Consider the following 26720-nt stretch of genomic DNA (forward strand, 5'->3'; position numbering starts at 1 on the left):
TAATGGGGTTAACAAAGGCTATTTAAAGCTTTGAGTATGTGAGTAGGGGCATATTGGAGTAATGTACACCCTGACCCCAGGGTGCTGCTCTAACAGGGCCACACATCCTAGTGATGCCACTCCCCGTGCGCTATGCATTCAAACACATGAGTTTATGTGGGCCAAACATATTCAAACCACCACATTCTGTTATGCTCTGGTAAGCCCTTTAGCTAAAGGATACTCTTGTCTCCTACTTTCTCAAACATGTGCGCATGCACACGCGCGCACACACACACACACACACACACACACACACACCAACAGATCACTACTATTAATAGAAATGTGTGATAACATCAGTTATGGAAATTTTGTTAAATTCCACAGAAATTAAAATAGAAAGAAATTGTCCTTTTGTAAATAAACAATGTAAGAATTTTGTGTTCTTCTATCGTGTCATGTACCCATCATCAGATCATGTCATGTCATGTACCCATCATCAGATCACATCATGTACCCATCATCAAATCATGTCATGTACCCATCACCAGATCATGTCATATCATGTACCCAACATCAGATCATGTCATGTACCCAACATCAGATCATATTATGTACCCATCATATCATATCATGTCATGTACCCATCATCAGATCATATCAGGTCATGTACCCATCACCAGATCATTTCATGTCATGTACCCAACATCAGATCATGTCATGTACCCATCACCAGATCATGTCATATCATGTACCCAACATCAGAACACATCATGTACTCATCATCATCATCAGATCAGGCAGCGGCAATCCATTTTTCCTTGAATATTTTCCTGGTGCTATCTTATAACCACACTTCTATAGGTGATTTGTTTTGCCATTCACTAGGTATAGCTGAAGGAGAGATACAGTCAGTCTTATCTAGAGATCCATTCACTGGGTTCACAGCTTCTCAGTGTTTAAGCAGAGAGTGTGTGGGCTTCTACTTAGTTAGGCCTTCTCACAGAGCCTCAGAGCTTCAGCCTATGCTGGCAAATGTTAGGATCCTCACAGAGACCTAAGGACACACGTGCACATATGCACACACACATGGGCACACACACATGCATGGGCACACACATATACACACATGCACATACATATATATACATATGGCACACACACATGCGCATGCACACACAGAGAGATGTGCACACATGCATGTACACACACCTCAATTGTGTGAAATACAAGTGGGAAAACATGAGATGCATTAACACACCGAAGTATCCAATTTGGTTTTGACAGACATTCTATAGGACTAAGCGGGGAAATTGGGAGACAGGATGTTTAATAACAGCTCACCTGTTAATAGGCTAAAACTCATTTCCATAAATACATTTATACCTCATGATGGTTGATATTTATTCTCAGTTCAATTTTCTAGAGAAAAAAATGCCAAAATTAAACTGAATGTCACATGTCATGATAAGAACCATGGGTATTGACATTTCACTGGGTCCAGAATTCGGTGGCAGGGATGGTGTGTGTTGGCCCACGCTGGACTGGAATTCTCATCCTAATTGTTTCTGAATAAAGCAAAGAGAAAAGCCATAATTTCTGAGGATGTGATGAAATCATGTTACTTTCAGACAGAATGACTTATCAAGAAATCCCAGAAAATCTAAAAACTATTTTTTTAAATGAATGCTTAGTGAAACATGCCAGATACATACTAAATATGCCAGAACCAATCAATTCTTTCTCTTTTAACAAGAATAGATAAGATGTGAGTGGGTGGGTGGATGGGTACGTGGGGCCCTTCCTTAATAAGAATTTTAAAACCTAAAGGGAACCCTAGATCTTAGGGGGCAGACATGGGGTTCGCTCAGGCAAGCTGGCCAGCTAGCCTAACCAGAATCAGCAAGGGGCCTGCAGTAGATTTTTGTCTCAACAGAGTGGAAAAAGATTGAGGAAAACACCTGACATCAATGTCTGATCTCCATGTGCTCATGTGCACCCACACATGTGTATTCCCACACATGTGTGAGCTAGCCTTCATGTGTTCATATGCACCCACACATGTATTCCCACACATGTATGAGCTAGCTTCCTGTATTCATGTGCACCCACACATATGTATTCCACATGTGTGTGAGCTAGCCTCCATGTGTTCATGTGTGCCTATACATACATATTCTCATACATGTGTAATATGGCCTCCATATGTTCATGTCTACACACAGATATATATCTGTAGATAGATAGATATCCCTACACATGCAAGCACAAATATATCAATGTACATCGCACGCACACACACATACACGGCTCTAAAGATTTTCTTCCACAGGAAGAAAATATAAAATTGTATGGACAGATATAAGAAGTTTAGAGCCCTTAGGACTTACAGTTGCAGAGAAGCATGGAGGTGTGTCAGCGTAGCAGTGTCAGCATAGCAGCAGGAGTGAAGCTGAGAGCTCACATGGCAAACACAAGCCAGAAACAGCGAAAGCAGACTAGTAGGGCCAGGCTATGAACTCTTGAAGTTGGTCCCAAGACATACTTCCTCCAGCAAAGCTACACTAAGTCTTCCTAAACAGCACCATCAAGTGAGGACTGAGTCTTCAAATGCCTGAGCACTTCTCATTCAATCCACCTAAGAGGGCACTTCAGACAGTCTCTGTACCAGGATACATAAACAACCTACCACCCTCTCAAGATCTGGACATTTCTGCTCTCAGGAGTGCGCCCTCTGCTGGACAGGCTGAGAAATCTCATGGCCACAACTCTGAAATTGGACATTTTCAGACCATCAACTTTAGTTTGAATTTCCCGGCTTCCTTCTCAGCTTCTGGTGCCAGAAACTGTTTGGAACTTCAAAAGGAATCTGTTCTTGCAGAGCCCAGCCTCTGTGTTTGCAGGAGGCCACTGGGTCTTTACCTTACATGTCTTTTAGAAAACTCCAACCTGGGTGATTTCTATACCAAGCTGTAATGACTATGCCATGAAACACACAATGAGCCACCTGCCTTCAGGGAGAAAATTCTTATAATCCACTATGATGGGAAGTGTGAAATTTGGGGTTTGTTTTTGGGGGCTGTTGTTTTGGGTTGGTTTTGGCAGGGGGTTGTTGGTGTTGGTTTGGGGTTTTTTGAGCTGGGTGGGTTGGCTTTTTTTCTCCTCCTCCTCCTCTTCTTCTTCTTTTTCTTCTTCTTCTTCTTCTTCTCCTCCTCCTCCTCCTCCTCCTCTTCTTCTGTACTACTACTTCTTCTTTTTCTTCTTTTTCTTCTTCTTTTTCTTCTTCTTTTTCTTCCTTTTCTTCTTCTTTTTCTTCTTCTTTTTCTTCTTCTTTTTCTTCTTCTTCTTCTCCTCCTCCTCCTCCTCTTCTTCTTCTGTACTACTACTACTTCTTCTTTTTCTTCTTTTTCTTCTTCTTTTTCTTCTTTTTCTTCTTCTTTTTCTTCTTTTTCTTCTTTTTCTTCTTTTTCTTCTTCTTTTTCTTCTTCTTCTTTTTCTTCTTCTTCTTCTTTTTCTTCTTCTTCTTTTTCTCCTCCTCCTCCTCCTCTTCTTCCTCTTCCTCCTCCTCCTCCTTCTTCTTCTTCTTTTGGGTTTTTGAGATGAAGTTTCTCTGTGTAGCCCTGGCTGACCTAAAACTCTCTCAAACTCAGAGATTCACCTGCCTCTGCCTCCTGACTGCTGGGATTAAAGGTATGTGCCACCAACACCTGGCCACGTGGAGTTTTTGAAAGATTTACTTTATTCTGTGTGTACAGGTATTTTGCCTCCATGTATGTATGCATCCGATGACCAGAGGCCAGGGAGAGGGATGGATTCCCCTTGGGACTGGACTTAAGGACAATTCTGAACTGTCATGTGGGTGCTGGGAACTGAAGCCAGGTCCTCTGCAGAAGCACTTAACCACTGGACACCTGTCCAGGTGTAGCTGGACTTTTAAAAACTTAATAGTTGTAAACATCTGGGACTCCCCACCCCAATGGGGTCAAAAGGGATTTAAAGAAAAATAGGAAATGGGAAATAGGTATTAGTTGGTGTTTCTAGTGAGTTTTCCAGTATTTGCTTATTTCTAGTATTCTAAAGCACCCAGTGCTGGAGATGCAGACCTGGGTCCTGAAGAGAAAAGCAGGCATCCTTATGATCGGATTACTGCAGACAGCTAATAAGTAAGAGGAAACTCCTCCATCCACCCGGGACAGTCTGACTGTAACTTGGCAGACATATAAAAAAAGTATCAAATTGCTTGTTAAAGGTCCACAAATGTGATGGGTCTAGAAAGAAACTGTCACAAGCTAGAGGAACACCCTACACCAAGACCACCAGCTCTGCCCAGAACACCAGAAGCATGGGTGAGGAGGACAGATTTGACATTAAAGCCAATGACTCAACAAGGCTGGGAACCTGTGGGTCTTGAAGTGGCTTCCTTTTTGCCTCTGTGTCTACTGCTGAAGTATACAGAAGGCTGACCTAGGATCTGATCATGCTATGCTAAGCACGCCAACACACAGGATCTCTGCTTTCCTGGGGTTTGCAGCGTGAATCCTGTGGAGAGACTATAGCAAGGACCATGTGGGCTGGCAGAGGGTCAGACTCAGTGAGTGTGATGATCAGGTGATCAGGCTGACTAGAGCCCAACCAGCCCGTAAAGGAATGGCCTGCACTTCTGGAGATAGAAGGAGATTGGGAGGACAAAGCAGAGAACAGCAGGAAGTTCTGAGGTTAGATTAGCCTGGAAGCCAGGAGACCTCACAGGGCACCACCCTGCCCACCAGGGACTTGAGCAGATGAGACTGTGACCTCCAGTTTCAGGTCTCATGTTTTCAGAAGGATGGTTCAATGCCCTGGTGGCCCCTAGACACAGGGACACTGAACGACAATAGCAAGGTTTTATGAAAGTAAAGCCTTCGGGAGCGAAGTTACCTGACAGAGGTTCTCTAAGGCCCAGAAAACATTGTTGCTAGGAAGTTAGCTCCTCTTGTCTTTACTTTATTTTCATCATTGCTGAGAAAGAAATGCAGGGCCTTGTCTAGACCAGGCAAGCATTCCACCACTGAGCTACACTCCCAGCCTCTTTTCCTTCTTAAAAGAAAATTTGAGGTAGGGGTCTGGGGAGATTGCTCAGGGAGCAGGAATATTTATTCCACAAATGTGAAGATATGGAGACTGGAGCTCAAATTCCCAGAGCCAGACAAAAATCTTAAACAAAGCTACCTGTGCCTATGACTCCAGCACTGAGGGAACAGGACAAACAGGCAGATGCCCAGAGAGCTCACCAGCTAACCACCCTAGCCAAAAAAGAGACCTTCTGGTTTGGTAAGAGATTCTGTCTCAAGGCAATAAGGCCTGAGGGAGGAGGCCAGACATCTTGCTCTGACCTCTGCACTCACACAGGTATTTACAAACCCACACCATGAAACATACACACACATGCATAAAAGCACACACACACACACACACACACACACACACACACACACACACACATTTGAGACAGGACCTTACTGAGTTCCCTATGCTAGCATGAAACCCATGCAGTTATCCAGGCGAACTCTGGGCTTACAATCCTCCTGCCTCAACTTCCCAAGGGTCAGATTGTAGGCCTGGATAATCTGTTTCCTTAAAGTGATGAATCCCAAGATTTAAGATTTTCAAATTTGAGGCCAAGGCAGGGCAGGAAGGAAAGAGAGAGGTTGGAAGAAAATAAGGAGAAAGAAAGTATGGGATGAGGTTGCTTAGATCCCACCCTCAGGAGAGTGGGAGGCTGCCAGTCAGATAGACCTGCCACTGAGAGGCTGGGGTACTTAGGGGAGAGTAGAGGCTAGGAATGGAAGGGATGCAGTGCCTTTTAAATTGTGGGTGCTTTTGTATTGAGAGCTGTGTATAGGAAGTAACAGGCACACACACACACACCACACCACACACACACACATATACACACACATACACACTACACATACACTACGCACATACTATACACACACCACACACACATACATATACACACTCATACACACATATACACACATATACACACACACCACACACATACACACAAACTATACATACATACACATGCATACACACACTACACACACACTATACACACACTACACACACATACATACACACATATGCTCACATATACACACACATACACACACCACACACACATGCACACATACACATATACCACACTCACTATACATACACCATACACACATACATACATACACACATATGCACACATATACACACACATACACACACCACACACACATGCACACATACACATATACCACACTCACTATATACACACCATACACACATACACACACACAATACACTACACACACAGCACACACACATGCATACACACACTACACACACGCATACACACTACACACACATACACACAAGCTATACACAGATGCATGCACACACACTCAACTCTGACACCCCCTCCCCAGGCTGGCCTCCATTCTCTCTGACTTTGACCCCTCATGCAGATGTCACTGGCCTCTGGGGTCCAAATTCTCACCCACCATGACCCAACCTGACAGCGAAGGCAAGGAGAAGTGGAGACATAGGATCGGAAGGGAGACGGGCTGGACGACTGGGGTCCATATGCCTCCTCTTGTTCCTCTCTTTTATATAAACACTGTCATTTGCCATTAGACGTGAGGATGACGTTGATTTGAGCAGTGGAATGTCAGTTGAGTGGAAAGTGCTCAGGCTCGTTATAAAAACATCCAAAGCTTCGCTTCTAATTATCCCCTGCATGCGTCTCCTGTAGGCCCTGCCAACAGCATGCCTTCCCCTCAGAGGAGACAAGTGAGCCCAGCCTGCCACATCCTTCCACATCCTTCGGTAGGAAAAGGTGCTTAGCATGAAAACAGTCACCTTCCTTGTGACCAGGGAGCCTAGTCTTGCTGGGTCTTTCTCCTTTGCTGTTGGCCCTGAGTGCTGTTCTGGGTTGAGGGACCCTGTGTGCTCCTTTCTTTGGGGGATGGAGGGGAAATCAGTATGTCTATTGAGAGCTACCTGACAGGCCTTGGGCCTCAGACCCAGCTCTGAACGATGGGAGTCTCTGGGGATGTGGACTTGATTATTCACTCTTCGCGCACCCGAGCAGTGCACCTACTGTGTGCCAATTCATCAATCACATGCTGGAGCCTGAGGTAGGAAAGGTACAGTCTGCCCTGTGACCCACTTAAGGGGAAGATAGACCCAGGAACCCAGCTGTGGTAGGCTAGGGGAGATGCCTAGACAGGGACCTGGCAGACAATGGAGCAGCCAGTAGAAGTGGAAAGAGCTTTGAGGAGAGGAGACTGACAAGAGATAACCAGGGAATGAGGGTAGAGTCAGTCACATGAGAGAACCAGGGCAGTGAATCAATGACAAAACCCACTCAGAGCTTCATAGGGCCACGGATGTGTGATGCCCTGTAGTTACTCAAAGGTTTTGCACACTCCTTCTGTATTCCAGAATCTTCTCAAAGGATTGTGGGCTTCCCAGCAACTCCTCCCCAGACTCCCTTGCAGCTAGGCCACACCATGGGATGATTTTGAATCTTCCAATGAGACATAACCATAGGATGATGTGAAGACCACTGGTAGACTGGCCCAGCAGCCTCCAGCTTGCTTAGATAGCAGGGGACCCAGTGGTGACTCACTAACCAGCAGTGTCAGCACTAGTTTGCCGCCTCTGGTTCTCTGATAGAGGCACTGGTCCTTCTATTGAGGCAGAATCCTCCAAGCTTATACTCCTGACTTCCCCACAAAATTCTGAGCGCTGCTAATGCTTCTGTTGTTTTGGTTTTCTGAGACAGTTTCTCGTGTGTACTATGCTGTCCACAAAGTCTCTATTAACCTTGAACTTAGGACCCTTCTGCCTCCCTTCTGACTCTGAAGTAACAGGGGCATGGTGCGTGCTACCGTACTTGGCTTACTTGGTGCTGGGAACAGAATACAGGCCTTCAGATGTAAATTTTCCATGCAAGAGAAGTTGATAGTCGCAGACTGCTAATGTCCTTTGAAAGTTCCCTGCCTCAGGCTCAGCCATTAAAACCTAGGCTCACAACCGAAAACATAAAATCCCCTGTCTTCTTCAGGATAAGCAGAGTGACTTTTTCTGCTTTTAACCTAGAATTCTGATCAGTACAGTGGAGGTATAACAAGAACTAGGGGTTTGGACTTGACCTGGAACCCAGTGGCTTTCAAAGGACATGGGGGCGGGACTTGCAGTTTGATGGGGTTTCCTTAGGACAACCCCACACCCCCAAGACGTCCCACCTTTTTCTCTGTCGCAGTGCTCAGTTTCCAGATGCAGAGCAATAAGAACGGCTGGAAGAATGATGGGAATACAATCCCACAGTCACCAGTACGTGCTACTTACCATAGGACAACTGTGTTTTCCGAGACGGCCACACAGACTGTCTCCCTGACCCCCACCCCTGTGGCCCCAGGAGCAGCAGCTCTGAGCGTGTCCTGTCTACAAAGCAGCTTGTCTGTGCCCGGACCTTGTCTTCATTAGCAGTGCAGAGAATTCTGTACAGCCTTGTCTTGGCTGAACACGGGCTCCAGGGGTCCTTTAAACCTGCTTCACTTCTTTCTGTAGCAGCAAACCTTGACCTGGGTGCCCATTGTACAGCCTGAAATCAAGCTGAGAACTCTTTGTATATGTCCATTATATTTCAACTAATTACAAAAATGACAATCATCTCCTATTATGTGAGGGGCCACATTCCAAGATCCCCAGTGGATGCCTGAAACCTTGGATAGGACCCAACCTTACAGGTATGGTTTTTCCTACAAATGCTTATGGTGGAATCACATACTGTACTAAATATATGTACTGAATAGGACACTGTATTATACTATTGTACAATATATTGTGCTGAAAAGTAGTGAGCTCTCTCTCCTCTCCTCTTCCTCTCTCTGTCTCTGTCTGTCTGTCTGTCTCTCTCTCTCTCTCTCCCTCTCTCCCCTCCTCCTCCTCTCTCCTCTCTCTCCTCTTCCTCTCTCTCTCTGTCTGTCTGTCTCTCTCTCCCTCTCTCCCCTCCTCCTCCTCTCTCCTCTCTCTCTCTCTCTTTCCTCTCTCTCCTCTCCTCTCTCTCTCCTCTCTCTCCTCTCCTCTCTCTCCTCTCTCTCTCCTCTCTCTCCTCTTCCTCTCTCTCTGTCTCTGTCTCTGTCTCTCTCTCCCCTCCTCCTCTCTCCTCTCTCTCTCCTCTCTCTCTCTCTTTCCTCTCTCTCCTCTCCTCTCTCTCTCCTCTCTCTCCTCTCCTCTCTCTCCTCTCCTCTCTCTCCTCTCTCTCTCCTCTCTTTCCTCTTCCTCTCTCTCTGTCTCTGTCTGTCTCTGTCTCTCTCTCCCCTCCTCCTCTCTCCTCTCTCTCTTCTCTCTCTCTCTCTCCCCTCTCTCCCCTCTCTCTCCTCTCTCTCCTCATCCTCTCTCTCTCTTTCTTCTTTGATTTTACAGGTAATATTTTCAGTCTCTGTACACGATCCACATTGTCCCACATAATGAGAAGCCCCTTGAATCTCAGAATCTGGGGATGGCACACGCTGTCAGCTCTTCCCACTCACAGCCAAGGCCCACAGAATCAGCAAGTTCATCTTCTTCAGTTTGGCAGCGGTTGCTCCATCAGCATCTGTCCTCACTTCGTCTCAGTGAGTCTCTCCCTGGTCCACTGAGGCTGAACACAGGTACTGAGTGGGTTAAGTGCGGACAGGCAGCACAAGCCTGTTGGATGTACCGAGCCTATTAACTAAGAACCTGGGCAAGGAGATATATTTGTCTCCTAGGCAGCCTCTTGAGGCCTGGCCAACATCTGACCCCTCTCAGATGGCTTTTCCAGGGTCAGCCTATTATGAGCGAATCCTGACTAATTCAGTCACCCTCCCATTTCTCAGGCATGATTTGTGGCTTAATTGCAGCAGGAAAAAAAAAATAATGAGAACCGCACAGCCCAGGTCATATCCATAATTCATAACTGCAATAAAACCCTGGACGTGCCGCCGTGACTTACGGCAGTCTGAGTAGTGTGCTCACCGGGGCGGGTGGGGGGCCCAGATGTTTCCGCTACAGAATGTTGCAGAGTTCACAGGCTGGAGGAGCTGAGCCTCCCAACTTGGTGGCAGAGCGTAGCTTTGGATGGAGGCAAAAACCTAAAGACTTGGGTTCCCAGGAAAGTCTACCCTTACGCTGCCCTGGAAATGAAGGCATTCTGGAAGCTCAGAGGCTGGGGCTATGAGGAGGAGGAAGGGAGGGGAGGAGAGGGGAGGAGGAGGAGGAGGAGGAGGAGGGGGGGGGGGGGGGACAGGGAGGACGAGATACTGAAGATAATAGTGATTTCAGCAGGGGAGATGGCTCATTGATAAAGTAGTTTGCATTGCAAGCATAAGGCTCCTCGGAGATCAGATCCCCAATACCCACATGGGAAGCTGAATGTCATGTTGTACATCTATAATCCTAGTTCTAGAGAGATTGAGACAGAGGGATTCCTGAAGCTCACTGGACCAACTTTGCTGTATTAGTGAGCCCCAGGTTCAGTGTGAGCGAGGCTCTGGAGACCCTGTCTCAAAAACTAAGGTAAAGAATAATTGAGAATAAGCCCTAATGTTGATCTCTGGCCTCTGTGCATGTGCACCTTCACACCTACACACACACACACACACACACACACACACACACACACACACTCGCGCACGTACACACACGTACACTCATGCACGCACATATGCGCGTTCACACACCCCTGCAATCCCACTGGACCCCCTCGACGCAGAGCGAGAGTCCGCACTGGCTCCTAACGGAGAGAAAGGAGATATACCAGTTACGGGTTCAGGCTGCAAGTGATGGAAAATGCAGTTCAGATACCTTCAATCGCTGATAAGAGTTTATTGACTCACAATAAACTATGGAAAGATCGCCCAGGCTTCCGGCAAGGCCTGATCTCGACGCAGAAGTGACGCAATCAGAGGCGGCACTGTCTGCGGCCGTTTCTCTTTCTTCCACTCAGGCTCTGCACCATGGGCCTCAGGTGGTTCCAGGATTGGCCTGAAGAAGCCAACTGACTGCATGGGTTCTGGAGAGCACTGCTCCAGCTGAAGAAAGATGGCCTCCTTCCCCAAAACGGTAAACCAAGATCCCATTCTCAAGCTTGCTCGTGCTCATAATTAGGTCAGGGGTCTGCCGAAAGCTCAGCTCCAGGCGTGGCGCAGGGAGGAGGGCAAACCATGCTGGCGAGCTCTGGCAGAGGGAACGTCCTGCGTGTTTGAAAAGTGGGGACGGGCCCGAGGGAAGACAGGTTTTACCAAAGTAGAAAGGTGGCGCTGGCCAGGTGAAGAACAGGTGTGTGCTGTGTGAGCCAGGGATGAGCGAAGCAAGCACTGGATATTGCAGATAAGGGTTGGCGAGTGTGTCCATGCCCCGTCCTCGGCATGCCGCCCCCTAGGACAGAGTTGCACGGTTGCCACGAGGTCCATCCTTTTGGCCATTGGTAGAAAAGTTCCCTGAGGTTGGCCACAGCAGAAAGCTCATTTTCACAGTATGGCTTAATATAAACCAGGGAAGTGCCTGGTGTGTGGGCTCCCCAGAATCAGAGCTACTGGGGTCTTGCCTCTGCCCACGCTCTGGCCCAGGGCTCAGGTGGTACCAGGATCCAGGATATTAGATGTGGTCTGGTACACTAGACCCAACACAGACAGGAGCAGGACAGAACCAGCCCCTAGCAGTGATGTCTGCTGGCTCAGCACGTGCTTCTCCTGGCCAGGGTGATGGGCTGGCCCTGGGGGTGTTACGGTTCTCTCTGTGTGCCACAGGGAGTCTCTTGGAGTGTATGCCCTCTTCCTTGCTCAGAGATATTTAAAGGAGGGTGGTGGAAGGTAATCAAAGAGGCTGGGAGAGGGGAGGTGCCAGGGGCAGGAAGTATATTTGAAGGTAAACGATAAGACAGAGCCAGCCTGTCAGAAAGAACCATGTCTTTCTTAGCTCACTAGCCTGCGTTCACCCTCTCCAGGTGACTGGGCGTCTCACACCTTCTGGACCTGAACAGGCTGCAATGGTAGTCTCTGGAATAGTAAAAGTCCACATTCCTATAGAATCCAGTCTCTTATAGCCCAAACTGGTCTTGAATTTGCTGTGTAGCTCATGACCCTTCACCTCCATCTCCGAGCGGCTGGGGATGCTCTGTGCGTGCGAGGCCAGCGCGCTGTGCCAGCTGAACCACATCTGCAGTCCCTACCACAGCTTTTTAATGTGTTCCTTTACTATAGCTTGGCTGGCATCCCTCTTTGGAACAATGCATTGAAGGCTGGACACAAGGGAAGATGACGTAGCCTCAGCCACGAAGGGTGAAGGACCACGCGGCAAAGGTGGAGAACATTGGAGCTCATTCTGCATCTTTTTGTTCTTTTCACACTTGCCTTGCAGGGATGGAGGCGGTTAGAGGAGACTCCTCTGTCAGGCAAAAGAGATGTGACCACAAACAGGCTCACGCATCCCGAAACATCCCAACCAGCCCCTCTGTGAATCCATGGATGTGATGGCCCTGGCGAGCCTCACACCTGCCTGCTTCCCTGTGAGCACATCGGGTGAGCAGCTGTAGACTCTGGGGAGGAGCCCGCCCCAGGCTGGGCACACACCTGAGCCCCTTGTGCACAAAAGCTTGCTGTCACATGCACATGAGTGTGAATGCTGGAGGAATCCTGAAAACAGTGCTGAATCCCCTGCAGTAGGAATTACAGGTGGTTGTGAAGCACTTGATCTGGGTTTGGGGACAAGCTCCTAACCACTGGGCCACTTCTCTGGCTCCCCCACACAACTCTTAAGAGGCCCTGAACGTGAACCCCATATGAATCTCCTGCTCTCCACAAAGAATTCAAAATTAGGCAAAGGTAGTGAATGTTGTGCCACATGCCTTTGACCCCAGCACTCAAGGCAAACACAGAGGGACCTCTGTGAGTTCAAAACCAGCCTGGTCTACAATAGTGAGCTTCAGATCAATCAGAGCTATATAGTAAGACCCTGCATCAAAGATGGATGGATGGATGGATGGATTGGATGGATGGATGGATGGATGGATGGATGGATGGAGAGATAGATGAATGGATGGATGGATGGATAGATAAATAGACAGGAAAAGGACTTTTTGAAATATGAGAAAATATTTGTGTGTAGAAAATAAAGCAACACCTCTCTAAATTTTCTAATGTCTCTAATTATGTCTTTCTTCCAACGTTTATTATCAGTTTTGTAACCCGGTGCCTGGCTTGCAGAAGCACCTGGTATATCATATGCCTTCCGGGTGATCCAGCAATGATGTACCCACAGTCTCTCCATGGCCCAGTGGACATCAAGTGTGACCTCACACCCAGCCAGACTCCTGATCCTGATACGTACACTTGGGCTCAGAGATCTGACCACATGCACGTACCCACGCATGTATGCTCACAGCTTCACGGAGCTTGGAGCTCTGAGAAAGAATACGGTGCAAGCATTCTGGCATTCCGTTGGTAGCCACAGTCAGGACCTCTATGGGACACCTTGACCCCCGCCTGGTGTTTCGGCCATCGCCAGCTCCAACCTTAGCAGGAAGCAGCATGTTCACAAACACTGAAGCCTCCAGACCTTGAGGTAGGACAGTTTAATTATAGGTGCTCAGAGGCAGGGGCCTGGGGAACAGGGCTGTCGAGGGAAGGAGCAATCAATCTCATATTAGTAGGTCTTGGAAATACAACAGTTGACAAGACAGGAAATAGATGACAGGAAAGAGCCCCAGACTGGGGTGTTGGAAAGATGGTCACTATGGGCCTGTCCCACACAATCACCAGATCACCCTACCCCAACCAGACCCAGTTCGAGTCATTCATTCTGCTTATAAATTTCGACACTGGTGAGGGTTGGGGCACCGTGCTAGAATACTTGCTTGGCACAGACCCAAATCTGACCCCACTTCAACCTGATCCAGTTAGCCTAGGTGACACCCCTCGAACCTTCCCATATATTCTGCCTGTAGGAACCTCTGGTCTGAGACCTCTGGCCAGAAGACACCTATGACAGAAAACAATTTTAAGATGCAGAGCCTTCCTCCTCCGGACTGAGGAAGTTCCAAATGTTCTTAGAGTAAAAGCAAGCCAAGGAGTACCCACCCATCATTACCGAGACAGGGGTAGGGGGTGTTTATAGATCCAGCCATCCTGCCCTTGCCAATAGTGGAAGCTGCCGTGTGGCTGTACCAGCCCTCTCCAGATTCTATGCCCAAAAATCCCTAAGGGCTTCGTAATTTTGACGTTCTCTCACACCCTGTCCTTAGCAGCAAGCATTGGAGGCCTAAAACTACACATGACATTAAGTTGTCCTTTGACGTTCAGAGCCTGCTTGCTGGAGCATTTGGGGGTTGTTGGGGGGAGGGGGTAACAACGCGCCTTCAGGGAGTGCCCTCGAGTGGGTGGGAAGCACTCAGCCTGGGCAGCCAATGGGCAAAGCCACATCTCTCTTAAGCACAGCAAGCCAGTGTCTGTGATCCACGATGGCTGGGAAGATCACGGCCTGGACTGAATTTGTCGTCATACGAATGGCATTTCAAAACACGTGTTCTCTCCCCAGCTCCGAAAAAAAGAACCAAAAAAAAAAAAAAAAAAAAAAACACGTGTTCTCAATGTTTGGTGAATAAAGAGCAGAGCGGCCTGGGACTTGAACTAGTGTCCTTGTGCTTACATGGAAAGCAACTTGCCAACCAGGCCATCTCCCCAGGCTGTACATACTGAAGCATAGTAAATTCATTTTAAAATGTGGAGATTGCCCATAACCCACTCCCACCGGTTCATCCACTCTGGGGCTACGTCCTTTATGATTCACTGAAGGATACTTAAAGCTACGGGAAAGCCATAGACCTAAGTACACATCACCTTTCTGAGCCTTTGCATGAAGGCATAGCCACCCGCTAGACAGAGCCACAGAGTGAGTGCCACAGACCTCCATGGTGACCTCACCCTCCCTGCCGCACTGACTGCTGGCTTCCCTGTCACCACAGGGAAAGGTCACTTGTCCTGGGATCTCATATCCGCCTTGCTTCATCCTCCAACTCAGCAGTGTGAGATCCCACAGCTCTGCTCTTTATTCGCACCCCTGTTTAGGTGGCAGCTTCTTCATCGCATTCTAGAATTTTCCCAGAGATCGCGTCGCTGTGGGCACACCTGTCCCACCGTCAGCAGACATCTGTGTTTTCATAGATTGAAGGCGTTGTGGGCTGAGTTCCTGTGGAAACCTTGCCTGTGGATGGAGTCCCTGCATCTAAAAATCTTTACAGTAGTAACCGCAGTGTGTGCAACATACTTTGACTGCACTTTATATAATTGGCAAAGGGAGAAACTAATATCAATACATTAGGGGGCCAGTTAGGTGTCTCAGTAAGAACATTGGCTCTGCCAATGTGAGGGACTGAGTTCAAACACCCAGCAGCCCCATAAAAAGCTAGACTGTACCTACCCATAATATCAGTATTGGGGGATGGAGACAGGTGTCTGAGGACTCACATTACCAAAATGGTGGGCTTCCATCCAGCAAGAGGCACTGTTTTGAGACACTAAGGCACAGAGTGATAGGAGAAGACATCCTGCTCTGGCTTCTGCCAGAGCACACACACATATGCACATAGGTAGGTAGGTAGGTAGGCAGGCAGGCAGGCAGGCAGGCAGGCAGGCAGGCAGGCAGGCAGGCAGGCAGACAGACAGATAGACAGACAAAATGACAGAATGTCTATTACATTTATTATATATTCGATGAACTCTCAGCTTTGTGGTAGCCTTGTTTAGTGTCGAGCAGTAAGCATTTAAAATGACAACATCACTACAGTCCTGTCCTTAGTCATAATGCTTGAAGGCTCTATAAGACCATTGCCGGATTTTCTCTCCCATTTTATTGATGGAAAAACAGAGGCTTAAAGGTAAGCAATGAAGCTAGGACTCAACTGTGGGTTCTGTTCATGAAAGAGCCTTGGTGGGAGGAAGGAAATAGACCAAGGATAGAAACAGCACCCAAAGAAGCCTCTCAAGAAGACAGCGAAAGCCTAAGGTGCTCTGAGGCTTGACTTGAAAAAAAAGACTTAAAGAGCTGCTTTCCCACATTTGGCCACGAGGCGGCGACAGAGCAGCGTCCAGAGCCGCCGGCGAGCTGTGCTGGATCAGCCAGCAGCAGCCTAGAAACAAACCAGGCCTGTGAGCAAGATTTCAGGAAAAGACAAGGTAGGAGCAGGCTCTGGAGAAGGATCAGAAACTTTTCAAAGACCAGCTCCCATGTGCCTCCGAGTCTTGAGTATTCTAAATCACCTGAGCTCCCCGAGTGTCCCTGACCTCATTCTTAAGCCAGGAAAGACGGATGAGAAGAGGAAAGCAGGATCAGACAACATGAGAAGGGTGGGCGCACCCCCACCTCCACCCCCCACTCCCCACCCTCCACCCCTGCTGCTCCTGCTGCTCCCCTCCACAAATAAAGATGCATCCAAAAGAAGCCAGACTCCCATCTTCCTCCTGCACCTTCCTGCCCAGCCCCCCTGACCAAGGACATTTTCCAGAGTCACTAGAGTCCCTTGTGAGATACTGGAATGAAATGTGCAGCTTGAGTTTCTTAGACGTGTTTATGCTTAGGGTCTCAGGAAGACACTAAAAGAGCTTTGAGACATAAGCCTCCTCAGGGGATGTCAGGAGCACTGGGGGAGTCGGACAGCACACCTGTGACCCCAGACACGGAGCTCAAGTTCAAGGCCAACCTTGGCTGTGTAGTGAGCTCCAGGCCAAGTCTAGACATGAGACCTTCACACATTTCTCTGCACTCTGCCCTCCACACCTTGAAAATCCTCACCCTCACATGAGCAGCTGGCTTAAGACCCAATAGCATAGTCCCCTTTCTGTAGCTCTGACTGAGCACCAGACTGGTAATTTCTGAAAACTGGTCACCTTGCCCATCCCCAGCATCCTCCTGCATCTGTCCCAAGCTTGAGCCAGCTTTCTAGGTTCTGGGGACCTAGAACTTGAGTTTATGGTCGTCTTTTGCAATGTAGTAAGTTTAAGGGCAGTGTGGGTTACCTGTGATCCTGTCCCCAAAACAAGACAAAGAAGAAGGAGTGATCACATCTCATTCTAAATAGCAAAATAAGTTCCAGATGAATCCATATCTGGAGAGATGGCTCAGAGGTTAAGAGCACTGACTGCTCTTCAGAGGTCCTGAGTTCAAATCCCAGCACACATGTTAGCTCACAACCAGCTGTAATGGGATCTGATATCCTCTTCTGATGTCTGAAGAGAGCAGTAGTATACTCATATTTTTTAAAAAAATCCATGGGGTTGGGGATTTAGCTCAGTGGTAGAGTGCTTGCCTAGCAAGCGCCTGGCCCTGGGTTTGGTCCCCAGCACCAAAAAAAAAGAAAAAAAAATCCACAGCATGCTTACATATAACTTCAAAATGACAAAGTCCTCTCTCCACAGATACATTACTCAAACAACATAAAGGATTACTAATTTCCCATAAATTGTGTGTGCATGTGCATTTGTGTGTGTGGGGTGTGTGTGTGTGTGTGTGTGTGTGTGTGTGTGTGTGTGGGTGTGTGTGTGTGTAGCTCAGAGAACAACTTCCACTGCTGTTTGGCTTTTTTAAATGGTCTCACTGTACGTGTATCCCTGGCTGCCCGGGAAGTTGCTAGCCTTGAATTCACAGAGTTATGCCCTTTTCTGCCTCCCTGGCACTGGGATTAAAGGTATGTGTCCCCATATCTGGCTCAGCTGTCATTCTGTATGCGCTGTTTACTCTATTGTTTTTGCTTTTTGAAGCAGGGTCTCTCACTGGCCTGGAACCCATAAGTAGGTAGCCTGACTGGTCAAGGAGTCTCTGCCTCCCCAGTGCTGGGATTACAAATATGCACCCCCACACCTGGCATCTGTGCAGATCTTCATGCTGACAAAGCAAACCTTCAGTGATCTCATGATCCCTTCACAAATACACTTACAAACTGAACTAGGAAAGTGATGTCAAGTCAACCAGCAAATGAGGAAAGAATTAGCAATTTATATCAGAGATAAAGAAATATTCCCTTGATATTGAAGGAGCAAGCATACACACACACACACACACACACACACACACACACACACACACACGCACGCACGCACACATGCACACACACATACAAAAGGGATCCAAGCTGACTATGGTGGTGTATGCCTACGTCCCAGCCCTTGGCCATCTGAGACAAGAAGGTCTGATGAGACAGGATTACATAACAATCTTGTCTCAAAAGTAAAATAATAGAAAAAAAGAAAAAAGAGGGTTCAAATCCCAGACTTACAAGTCATGTTCTGTGTGTCCTTAACCTAGTTACTTGACCACTCTAAGAAGGATTCCTTGTCTGTTAAAAAAAAAAAATCCTGGCCTCACTGGACTGATATAAAGATGAATCCATGAAGACTTTCAGCATTGCCACTATCAGCATGTTGTTTTTCCTGCCTGCTCTGCACTGGGTACCTTGGCAGAGAGTAGCCAGGTGGGTCTCCATAAGGATTCTATTCCTTCTTTGACCTCAGACCTAGTATACTTAAGTCAAGGTCAACACTAGTGGAAGTGTCTCCATGCATGCAGGGAGAAGGCAGGAGAAAAGGAGGTGCTCTACAGGATGGCCTGAGTGCAAATTCAAATTCAGAGACCTCATTAGCAAAGGGAACCAGAGGTTTCTAAAAGGGCCAACACTTAAAGGCAAGAGAGAAGGGCAGCTTCCCTCTTGTGGAGAGCATCAGGAACTGTAAAGAGAGTCACCTGCCCCTAGGCTTGGTGTTCTGGGCAGAGAAGGGGCCCTAGGCAAGTCCTATAGGGTTGGTGACAAGGAGCAGAGAGGAGAAAGGGGAGTGAAAGGCCACTTTCACAGATCACACAATACCCTGCCCTGCCTGCTTGCAAAGCCACCCCTTGAGCCAGAGCCCTACAATAAAGAGATAACAATGCCCTTGATGTGATTTGCCTTTTATGTGAGGTATTTGAGAATATGTCAAATTCCAAACTGTCAACTCAGTGACCTCCTGCCTCCCTGAGCCTCAGTTTCTCCCTCAATTAACCTGTCAGATTCCAGAAGCTGAACAGACAGAAGCATTTAATCTCCAGTGAGGCTTGCTGCTTTCCAAGGCTGACACATGTCTTGAGATGGAAGGTCTCAGACATCTGCCTGGTTAGAAGTCCCAGAGTTCTCCTTAAGGTTTCTGCCTGCTGCTGCTCAGGTGGTGGTCGTGACTGAGACCTGCTTGCTTGTGGACAGCATAGAGCAATGCTAGTAATGTCACTGCACCACGTAGGGACCTAGTGAAAATCTTCACTCTAAAGCCTTCATGGTGGAGGCATGATCCGTGCTTCACTGATGAAGAAACAGTTCAGGAGGGTCCCATTGGCTGCCTCTTGTTACCTAGGGAGTAGTTCAGAGAGGTCCCATTAGCTGTCTAGTGTCACGTGGTACATAAGTGTTCGAGCCTTAGAATGTTCAAGGATTTCGGGAGCCCACGCTAAAGCTCCTGCTCTGGCCTGTCTTGCAATGGATGGATATTTGCAAACCAGAGGAAGGACAGGTGGAAGACATGAACCTAAAGAGACCTTCTCTTAGTGTTTCCAGAATAAATGTCCTTCCTGTTTCTACTCCCCATTGCTACAGAGGCCCCTACACCTCTAAATGCATCTGCCAAGTGAGGTTGCTTAAATAGCTAAAAGCACTGTTAACAATGACAAAGGCACCAATTTAGACTGTGAGGATTAAGTTCCTCCCCCTGCCCACTCCTGTGTAGAATCCAAATGCCCCTGACCCCATCCCAGGATCAGGAAGTGCTATCTCCCTCTTCCTTGCTTCCCTTTCTCTCACACCTCTTCAGGACAATCCAGGTTGCCCAGTGACTAAGGAAACGGAATGTTCTTGACTCCCCAAATATCTTGCAATATCTTCTCTTGTCCTGTGTGGGACACGCAGGTGACCCAACCAATCCTTGTTTTCCCCGTGTGTACAAAGGTCTAAGTCACACTTTATAGACTACAAGAGGAGCACAGGCAGGCCTTAGTTATTGTGCCCTTCTGTCCACAGGTGGTCCTGGTGCTAAGTGCTCTCTGGCTGCCAGGCAACTTTTGCTCAGGGCTAGAGGGTCCCTGTTCTTCCAGCCTCACAGAACGTACAGTGGACTGCTGGACTAGCTTTTTCGTGGAAGACTCTGGACCCCTCCCCACATGTAGTCTTTCCTTGAGGGTGACCTCACCTCTGGTGCTTTATACACCATGCGTGCGTGCGTGCGTGCGTGAGTGCGTGTGAGTGTGCACATGTGTGCCTGTGCGTCACTAGATCAAGGACTCATGGGAGTCCTAAATGGACTGAGCAGTTGTCACCACAGTTATCTTAGAAGTTGTTTCTAATGTAAGGAGTTCTTGTCTGTCCCCCCAGCTCCCCGCTAAGACTGTCCTTTAGCTCTGTCACCATTCACCAGCATCAAAATCAAATCTATCAGCCTCAGACATCCAACCTCTAAGAGAAGCAAATGTGCTCTGTGAATGATGTGGTCTTGGATGCACCAAAACGCACGATGTTTTGTTTGACCCTCCAAGGAGGCTTTGGGCTGAGAGCCACCTTTGTACATCAGTACACCACAGCCCAGAGAAGTTACAGAGCATAGCCCAAGTTCACAGCCAGGAGTCACTGGGCTGGTACACATACCAGAATGCCCTGTTCAGTGTCTTCCAATCTCCCTCTGCAGCTGCACCCTCATAGCCCAATCACAAGAGAGAGGCGGGGCTTCAGCTAGGACACTGACCCGGAAAATCTTGCCTTTCTTACCAACTGCCCTAGAATGTGATGTGTCTTGTGTTAGATCCAAACACCAAGCCATTTGCCAGCTCTAAAACCAAGTACAAGTCTCCAATGGCCCCCAAGGCCACAGTCTGGGTGTCCTTAGTGTCACTGCCCATGGGCACTCCTCGTGTGTTCACAAACAGGAGTGAGGGTTGGGGGGAGGAGAGGAGGGGGAGCCTGCACGCGCAGTACAGAAACACCTGCTCCACTGGCTGTGAACACTCAGCCACCCCTTCTTGGCAGCAGGCAGAGGAATGTATGGGCAGGCAACCAGGAAAAAGAAAGAATGGGGCAGGAGGGCCTCCTCCATCCTACCAAAGCACCAAATCCATGGAGTCAGGGTAGGGAGGGCTATGCCCTCCGGTTCCCAGGAGCAGGTGGATGGGTGAGCACAATTCAGCACCTTGGAACGTTGGAGACCGGCCGTGGACTTTCTGCTCTCTAGCTGCAGGATCCCAGGCAAGCACTGTCCTCTTCTGTAGAAATTGGTAAAAGATCTTAAAAGTAGGGCCTGACTGATAATGTACCTTCAGGCTGGGTAAAAATACCAAGGGATGTAAGGACTGGAAATAGGGTGCCTGTGTTGTTAGTGTATTCAGAGAATGCAGGAGGGGCTGGGCACGGCTCAGTGGTAGGAAACTTGCTAGCATGGCTCGGCCCTGAGCTCCATCTCAAACACTAAAGCTAAATGCAAGACACCCATGACTTGGGACGGGGCCCAGGGCAGGCTCTCTGGGCCTCAGATCCTTCCTCTGTGAGTGGGAGTGAAACAGTGCCAGACTCGTGCATGTGAAATGAGGTGGCCATGTGTAAAGTTATCTGTGAGGGTGGGTGGCACACAGCAAGAACACCAACACTCTCTTCACCCATGCAGATCCTGCTCAGCCAGCTCCTTGTGGGCCACCTCCTCCAGGAAGACTTCCATGATACTGCTTTGGGATGAAATATACATCCACGGGGACCCTCACCTCTGAGTCTGCCCCTCCACGCCACAGATGGCATGATGGCTGTCTGCCTCCAAAGGGTTTAGAACTGAGGAGTCAGGACAAAGCAATGAGGGACATTGTGCATGCCTGGTTGTGGGGGAGGACTTCATGGCCAATCTCTTGAGTCTGAAAGGTTGTAGGGGAGATTTTGGAGCTGATGAGTAATCTAGGGAGAGGGTGCACCATTCCAAAGACAGAAAGGAATCAAAGAGGGGCCAGAGTGTAACTAACTCAGCTTGGAGAGAAGGTTGGGAGTAGGGGGTAGAGGGTAGGGGAGGCATTGTGCTTGGCCTTAAATCCTGGGCTGATGTGGATGGTACTGTTAGAAAGAGAGGCCCCAGAGAGTGGGATGCTAGGGAGTTAGGAGAAAGGGATTCAGTGGTCATGACAGTGCAAGACAGTAGAGCGGTGGCTGGACGATGGGTGGCTGCCTGGACCTGGGGAGCTATGAGTACTACTGAGCTATCACCTACCACTTTATCCAAGCAAAGCCCCTCCCTCTCCCCATCCCCTCACGACTGCATGGAGACCTGGGAGGCAGTTTGTAAGTGCCTGGTGAAAAGCAATCCGTGTGGACAGACGGACACATGCCCGCGGGATCCGTACTTGCCCCTGGTCTGGGGTTGTCAGCTCTATAATGTGCTTCTCATTCCTCTTTTCCTCCCAGGACATCTGTTTGACATTTGCCTCTTGTGACTGTGGAGGAGCCAGTGCTGGGAAAGGTCCTTTTGAACATCTTTGCCTTGAAGTAAGGGGCACAAACACTGGGGGAGCGCCTGGCTGCAACCTGCCCTCTCCCAGCTCCCCCTCTACGGACTTCCCCTCAGTGCTATGGAAAGATGGCTCAGTCCGAACCCTGAGATCCAAATCAAATTCCTAGGCCAACCTAGAACAGCCTTGCTGATTCTAGCTCAGCACGCTGTGACAAGACCTTCACATACATGACACGGTCTGTGTTCCTTTCTTTGAGTGTATGTCTGTTGACAAGGCTTCCTCTGCCTCCCAGCTCCACTTTAATTTGGCCTGATAGTGCTGTGTTGACACCACAGCCTTTTGGAAGAGGACAAATGTATAAGTCTCAGGGCAGCCAGGAGGTGAGAACGGCTCCTGAAGCCCGGTGAACAGAATTTATTCAGTATCCACCCCAGGACTCAGTGCTGGTCACCATCCCTGTCTCTCATTTGGTGTTTTTCCTCTTATATTTTAACTTTTATTTCATATGTGTGTGTGTACACAGATGACGAGGGTGTGTAGTGTTTGTGTGTGTGTGTGTGTGTGTGTGTGTGTGTGTGTGTGTGTGTGTGTACAAGCCAGAGGTTAGCACAGAGTATCCTCCTTGGTCGTTCTCCACCTTACTTTTTGAGTCTCTCACTAAACCTGAAGCTTGCCCAATATCTAACCAGCCTCCAGGATCCCCCTGCTTCTTCCTCCTCAGAGCTGGGGGTTACAGGAGACACTTTCACATCAGTGTCTTCACGCTTTACACACTGAGCTGGACCCCCATCCCCACCCCACCAAATAGAATGCCTCTCGCTCTGATTAGAGATGGTGCCAGCTGCAGAATGTACAGTCAACACCCCACACACATACTGCGAGGTGAACTGGGCAGCCGCAGACATTGGCCCAGTGCTTACCCCACGCGGATATACACCGTACACTTGCTGATGTGAGCCTCAGACTTTACCCAGGCATGTGAGGGATGCACACAGGTATGTGTAAGGATTTAATAAAAAAGGTCTAAAACCCAGCACAAGCTTTCGCAACCCATGATGTATGTGCCTGCACTTTTACATATCTATGAGCCTAGACTGCCATGCAGGACCCCTAAGATAGGCCTACCCAGTTTTCAGTAGATGCAGCCTGTTTTCCTGGGGTGGGAAGAGACCTGTGTTGAATTTCCCCGCCATCAGCAAGGAGTGCTTGTCACTTTTCACTCCTTTATACAAGAGAGTCTGAGGTTTCTTCATCAGTCTTTGATTTTCTCATATAACACTCCAAGATCTGTTCTCCTGAGTGCGATCACTGGGTCCAAAGGGAAAAAAAAATTTTTTTTTTGTTGACCACAATCACCAGGCGGAGACATACAGAAGAACTGACTTCGGATACCAGCTGTAGAAGCCCCAACTCTTACTTACCCCTTACTCTTTGGCTCACTGTACCAACCTCTGTAGGAAACCTTTCCTCCCTGAAAGGGAACAAGATGAGCCACGCCCACCAGCACCTGCGCCTGAGGGGAAGGAGCGCCCCCTGCTGGCAAAGGCTGCCCACGGGCAGCCCAAAGTAACAAAGGCTTGTGTTTACTGAGCACAGCATCTTCACTCACCTTTCCCATCTCCCAGACTTGGTTTCCCTGTCTGTCAAATAAGAAGGAAGGTGTAGACCCCTTTAGCCCTCCATCCATCACGAGGGTGAATTCTACTAAGGATTAGCAGGCTTTTCTCCCCAAACGGGAATGGTCAGTTTCCAGGCCCTGCGGGAAGATAGCCCCAGCCCCTCCAGAGGCAATCCTCCTGGCTTGCCTCCCCGTCCCCGTCCTGCTCTGCTCGCTCACCGAAGTCCTTTTTACTGAGTTATAAGCCAGCATTGTTTTTGGATGGGGTTTATAAAAGGCCTGCAGATGCGGTAACCTGAACTTCCCAGGTGTGTGGGCAGGTTCCGGGGCTTGGGGAGATACCTAAAAATCCTTTGCAAAGGCTTCTTTAAAGATGAGCTCACAGCTGGGCTCTGCCTCCTGATGAGGGTACACCCTCAGAAAGTCCCTCTTTTGAATGACAGTCTCAAGAAGAACAGAAATGGTGTCTATCCAAATCCCCCTTAATTAAGAGGAGTGGGGGTCATTCTCTGACTCAAAGGAAATGCCTTCCAGTATTTATCTGTCTGGGACAGGATCAGGTGACCCTGTGTGTGCTCCTGAACCTGCTGCCATCAGTGTGATCCTGGGCAGGCCACACAGCTGCTGGGGTCACACTCCTTCCTGAGGGCTAGATTCCTGCCACTGCCAAATGGCTGCCCCAGGTCCAGACCCCTCCAACCAGGATCCCATAACCTTGAAGAAGTGAGTAGAGGAGATCACTGCTTCCTCCTTGCAGAACACCTCTAAGGACCAGCTGGGTGCTGCATTCCTCAGAGATGGGCTCCCTGGTATGCAAAGTAGTCATAATTAATGCATGACAGTAGCTGCCCTGTGCCGCACCAAGCCCAAGGTTGGCATTGGCCATAGGGGTGAAAACAGGGAAGACTCGTGGATACCACCCAGTTCTACTGCGCCTCTCCCCCACCCCAGGACTAGCCAGCCATCTTCCCAAGTCTGTAGGCTTGAGTCGCAGAAATGGGACTGGAACATGCACAACCTGCCTGTGTTCACAGCCGTCCATCTGCTAACAAGAAGGAACCCAGCCCTGAACCAGTCCCAAGGTCCCTCAGGAAGTGAGGGACAGAGTCATCCCAAGTCCATGTCTCTCTACAGCCCATCTCCTGGAGGGTGTGTGTGTGTGTGTGTGTGTGTGTGTGTGTGTGTGTGTGTACCTGTGTGTACCTGGTTTTATATGTCTGTGTGTTTGTGTGTCTTGTATCCATGTGTGTATGTATGCATCTGTGTGTGTCTGTGCATGTGCTGTGTGTGTGTGTGTGTGTCTGTGCCTGTGTCTGTGTTTGTATGCGTCCATGGGTGTCTGTGTGTATAAGTGTGGGGGACTATTTTTGTTATTAATACTTCCTGAGGTTTGTTCCTGGGTTGGTACACACTTGTCATGCCAGCACTCAGAAGGCTGAGGCAAAAGGTATCACAAGTTCAAGACCAGCCTGGGTTACAGCATGAGTTCAGAGACAGTCTGAGTTAAGCAGCCATACTCTTTCCCAAAAACAAAGGCAGACAAGGTGAAAACAAGGAGCGAGGGTATTTAGCTCAGTGGTAGAGTTCTTGCCTCACATACCCAAGGTCCTGGGTTCCATCCCAGCATGCCCTCTCTCCTGGGGGAGGAAAAATCTCCCACTCCTGGAAAGGTGAGCGGCTCAAAGAAGGGAGAAGAGTTCTGGTGACTCTGCTGCTCCACTGCCCCCACTTCCCAGGAAGAAGTTCTCCTCCTCGGGCAGAGGCAACTGTGGCTAATTCTAAGGTTTCCTAACCCCAGTCCCTCCCAGCTCCCCGCTCTAGTTTAAAAGGACAAGCACCGGAGCCAAGCCCATTTAGCCCGGCAGCTGGCAGATGCCCCTTCGTCTTGGGCTCGCCGGCGGCCCATGACTGCATTCTATTTCACATCTCGGGCATGACGGGGCCCAGAGACTAACCAGCACCCACAGGGCGGGGTTGTTCAAGACAGCAGCCCTGTTATGAAATAGGGCGCCTCTCTCGGAGCCCGGCTCTGCATCCTGTCAAAACGACGTGTGTCTTTCCTTTCCTTCCTCGAGAAGGTGAAATACAAGCCTGGAACAACACTGGATCCCTGTTCCCTCCTGGACAAAAGTCAAAACTGGAATCTGATAAATCTGAAATCAGCGCTCATTTCTAATTGGACGTCACGGGGCTGGACGTGGTGCCAGGGCCGGTGGCATTTCACGTCGTATGTTATTGTTGGTGCCGACAGAAGACATGAATCTTTTGGAACATTCAAGGGGTAATGAGTATTTCCGTGATTCTGGCAACTGAATACCGACCTATTTTACTTATTACAAAGGAGGCCTCTGTCCCTCCCTCAAAACTTTGCAACTACGAAGGCAGGGTCTGTGGGACCCTTTACACTCTGTGTGCTGACCAAGGACTGTCTCCTACTTGTTGGCCTGAAAGGAACTCCTACTCACCTACAAAACCCAGCTCAGAAGTATCCACTCCAAGAATCCTACCTAGTTGCCAAGTCACTTGCCAGGAGCTGATGGCTCTCCAGATATCCCAAGATATCCAT

At 48.7% G+C, this 26720-nt stretch overlaps 1 protein-coding gene and 1 long non-coding RNA gene across 2 annotated transcripts; one reads left to right on the top strand and one right to left on the bottom strand.

Annotated features, from left to right (window-relative positions):
* Positions 1-3020: 3020 nt before the first annotated feature.
* LOC148005443 (uncharacterized) lies at positions 3021-26720 on the bottom strand. Its single transcript, XM_087555166.1, has 4 exons — positions 26662-26720; positions 23986-24176; positions 13412-13605; positions 3021-3611 (listed from the first exon to the last, which is right to left on the bottom strand). Exons 1-4 carry the CDS (start codon positions 26718-26720, stop codon positions 3021-3023), a joined length of 1035 nt encoding a protein of 344 aa, XP_087411292.1.
* LOC148005444 (uncharacterized) lies at positions 10948-16478 on the top strand. The gene is made up of 4 exons (XR_015623504.1): positions 10948-11112; positions 12252-12569; positions 13227-13611; positions 15114-16478. It is a non-coding gene; the product is annotated as an uncharacterized LOC148005444 (long non-coding RNA).

The sequence above is a fragment of the Rattus norvegicus genome, chromosome 6 (assembly GCF_021556685.1).
Source record: "Rattus norvegicus strain SHRSP/BbbUtx chromosome 6, alternate assembly SHRSP_T2T, whole genome shotgun sequence".
NCBI classification, from domain to species: Eukaryota; Metazoa; Chordata; class Mammalia; order Rodentia; family Muridae; genus Rattus; species Rattus norvegicus.

What these genes read in the sequence shown, in the direction of transcription:
- LOC148005443 (XM_087555166.1), bottom strand. Translation starts at nt 26,720, where the DNA reads ATGGATATCTTGGGATATCTGGAGAGCCATCAGCTCCTGGCAAGTGAC. An exon ending in GCAAGTGACTTGGCAACTAG is followed by an intron (nt 24,177 to 26,661) that starts GTAGGATTCTTG and finishes CTTATTTGACAG; the next exon opens with ACAGGGAAACCAAGTCTGGG. An exon ending in AGGAAAGGTTTCCTACAGAG is followed by an intron (nt 13,606 to 23,985) that starts GTTGGTACAGTG and finishes TCCTACCTCAAG; the next exon opens with GTCTGGAGGCTTCAGTGTTT.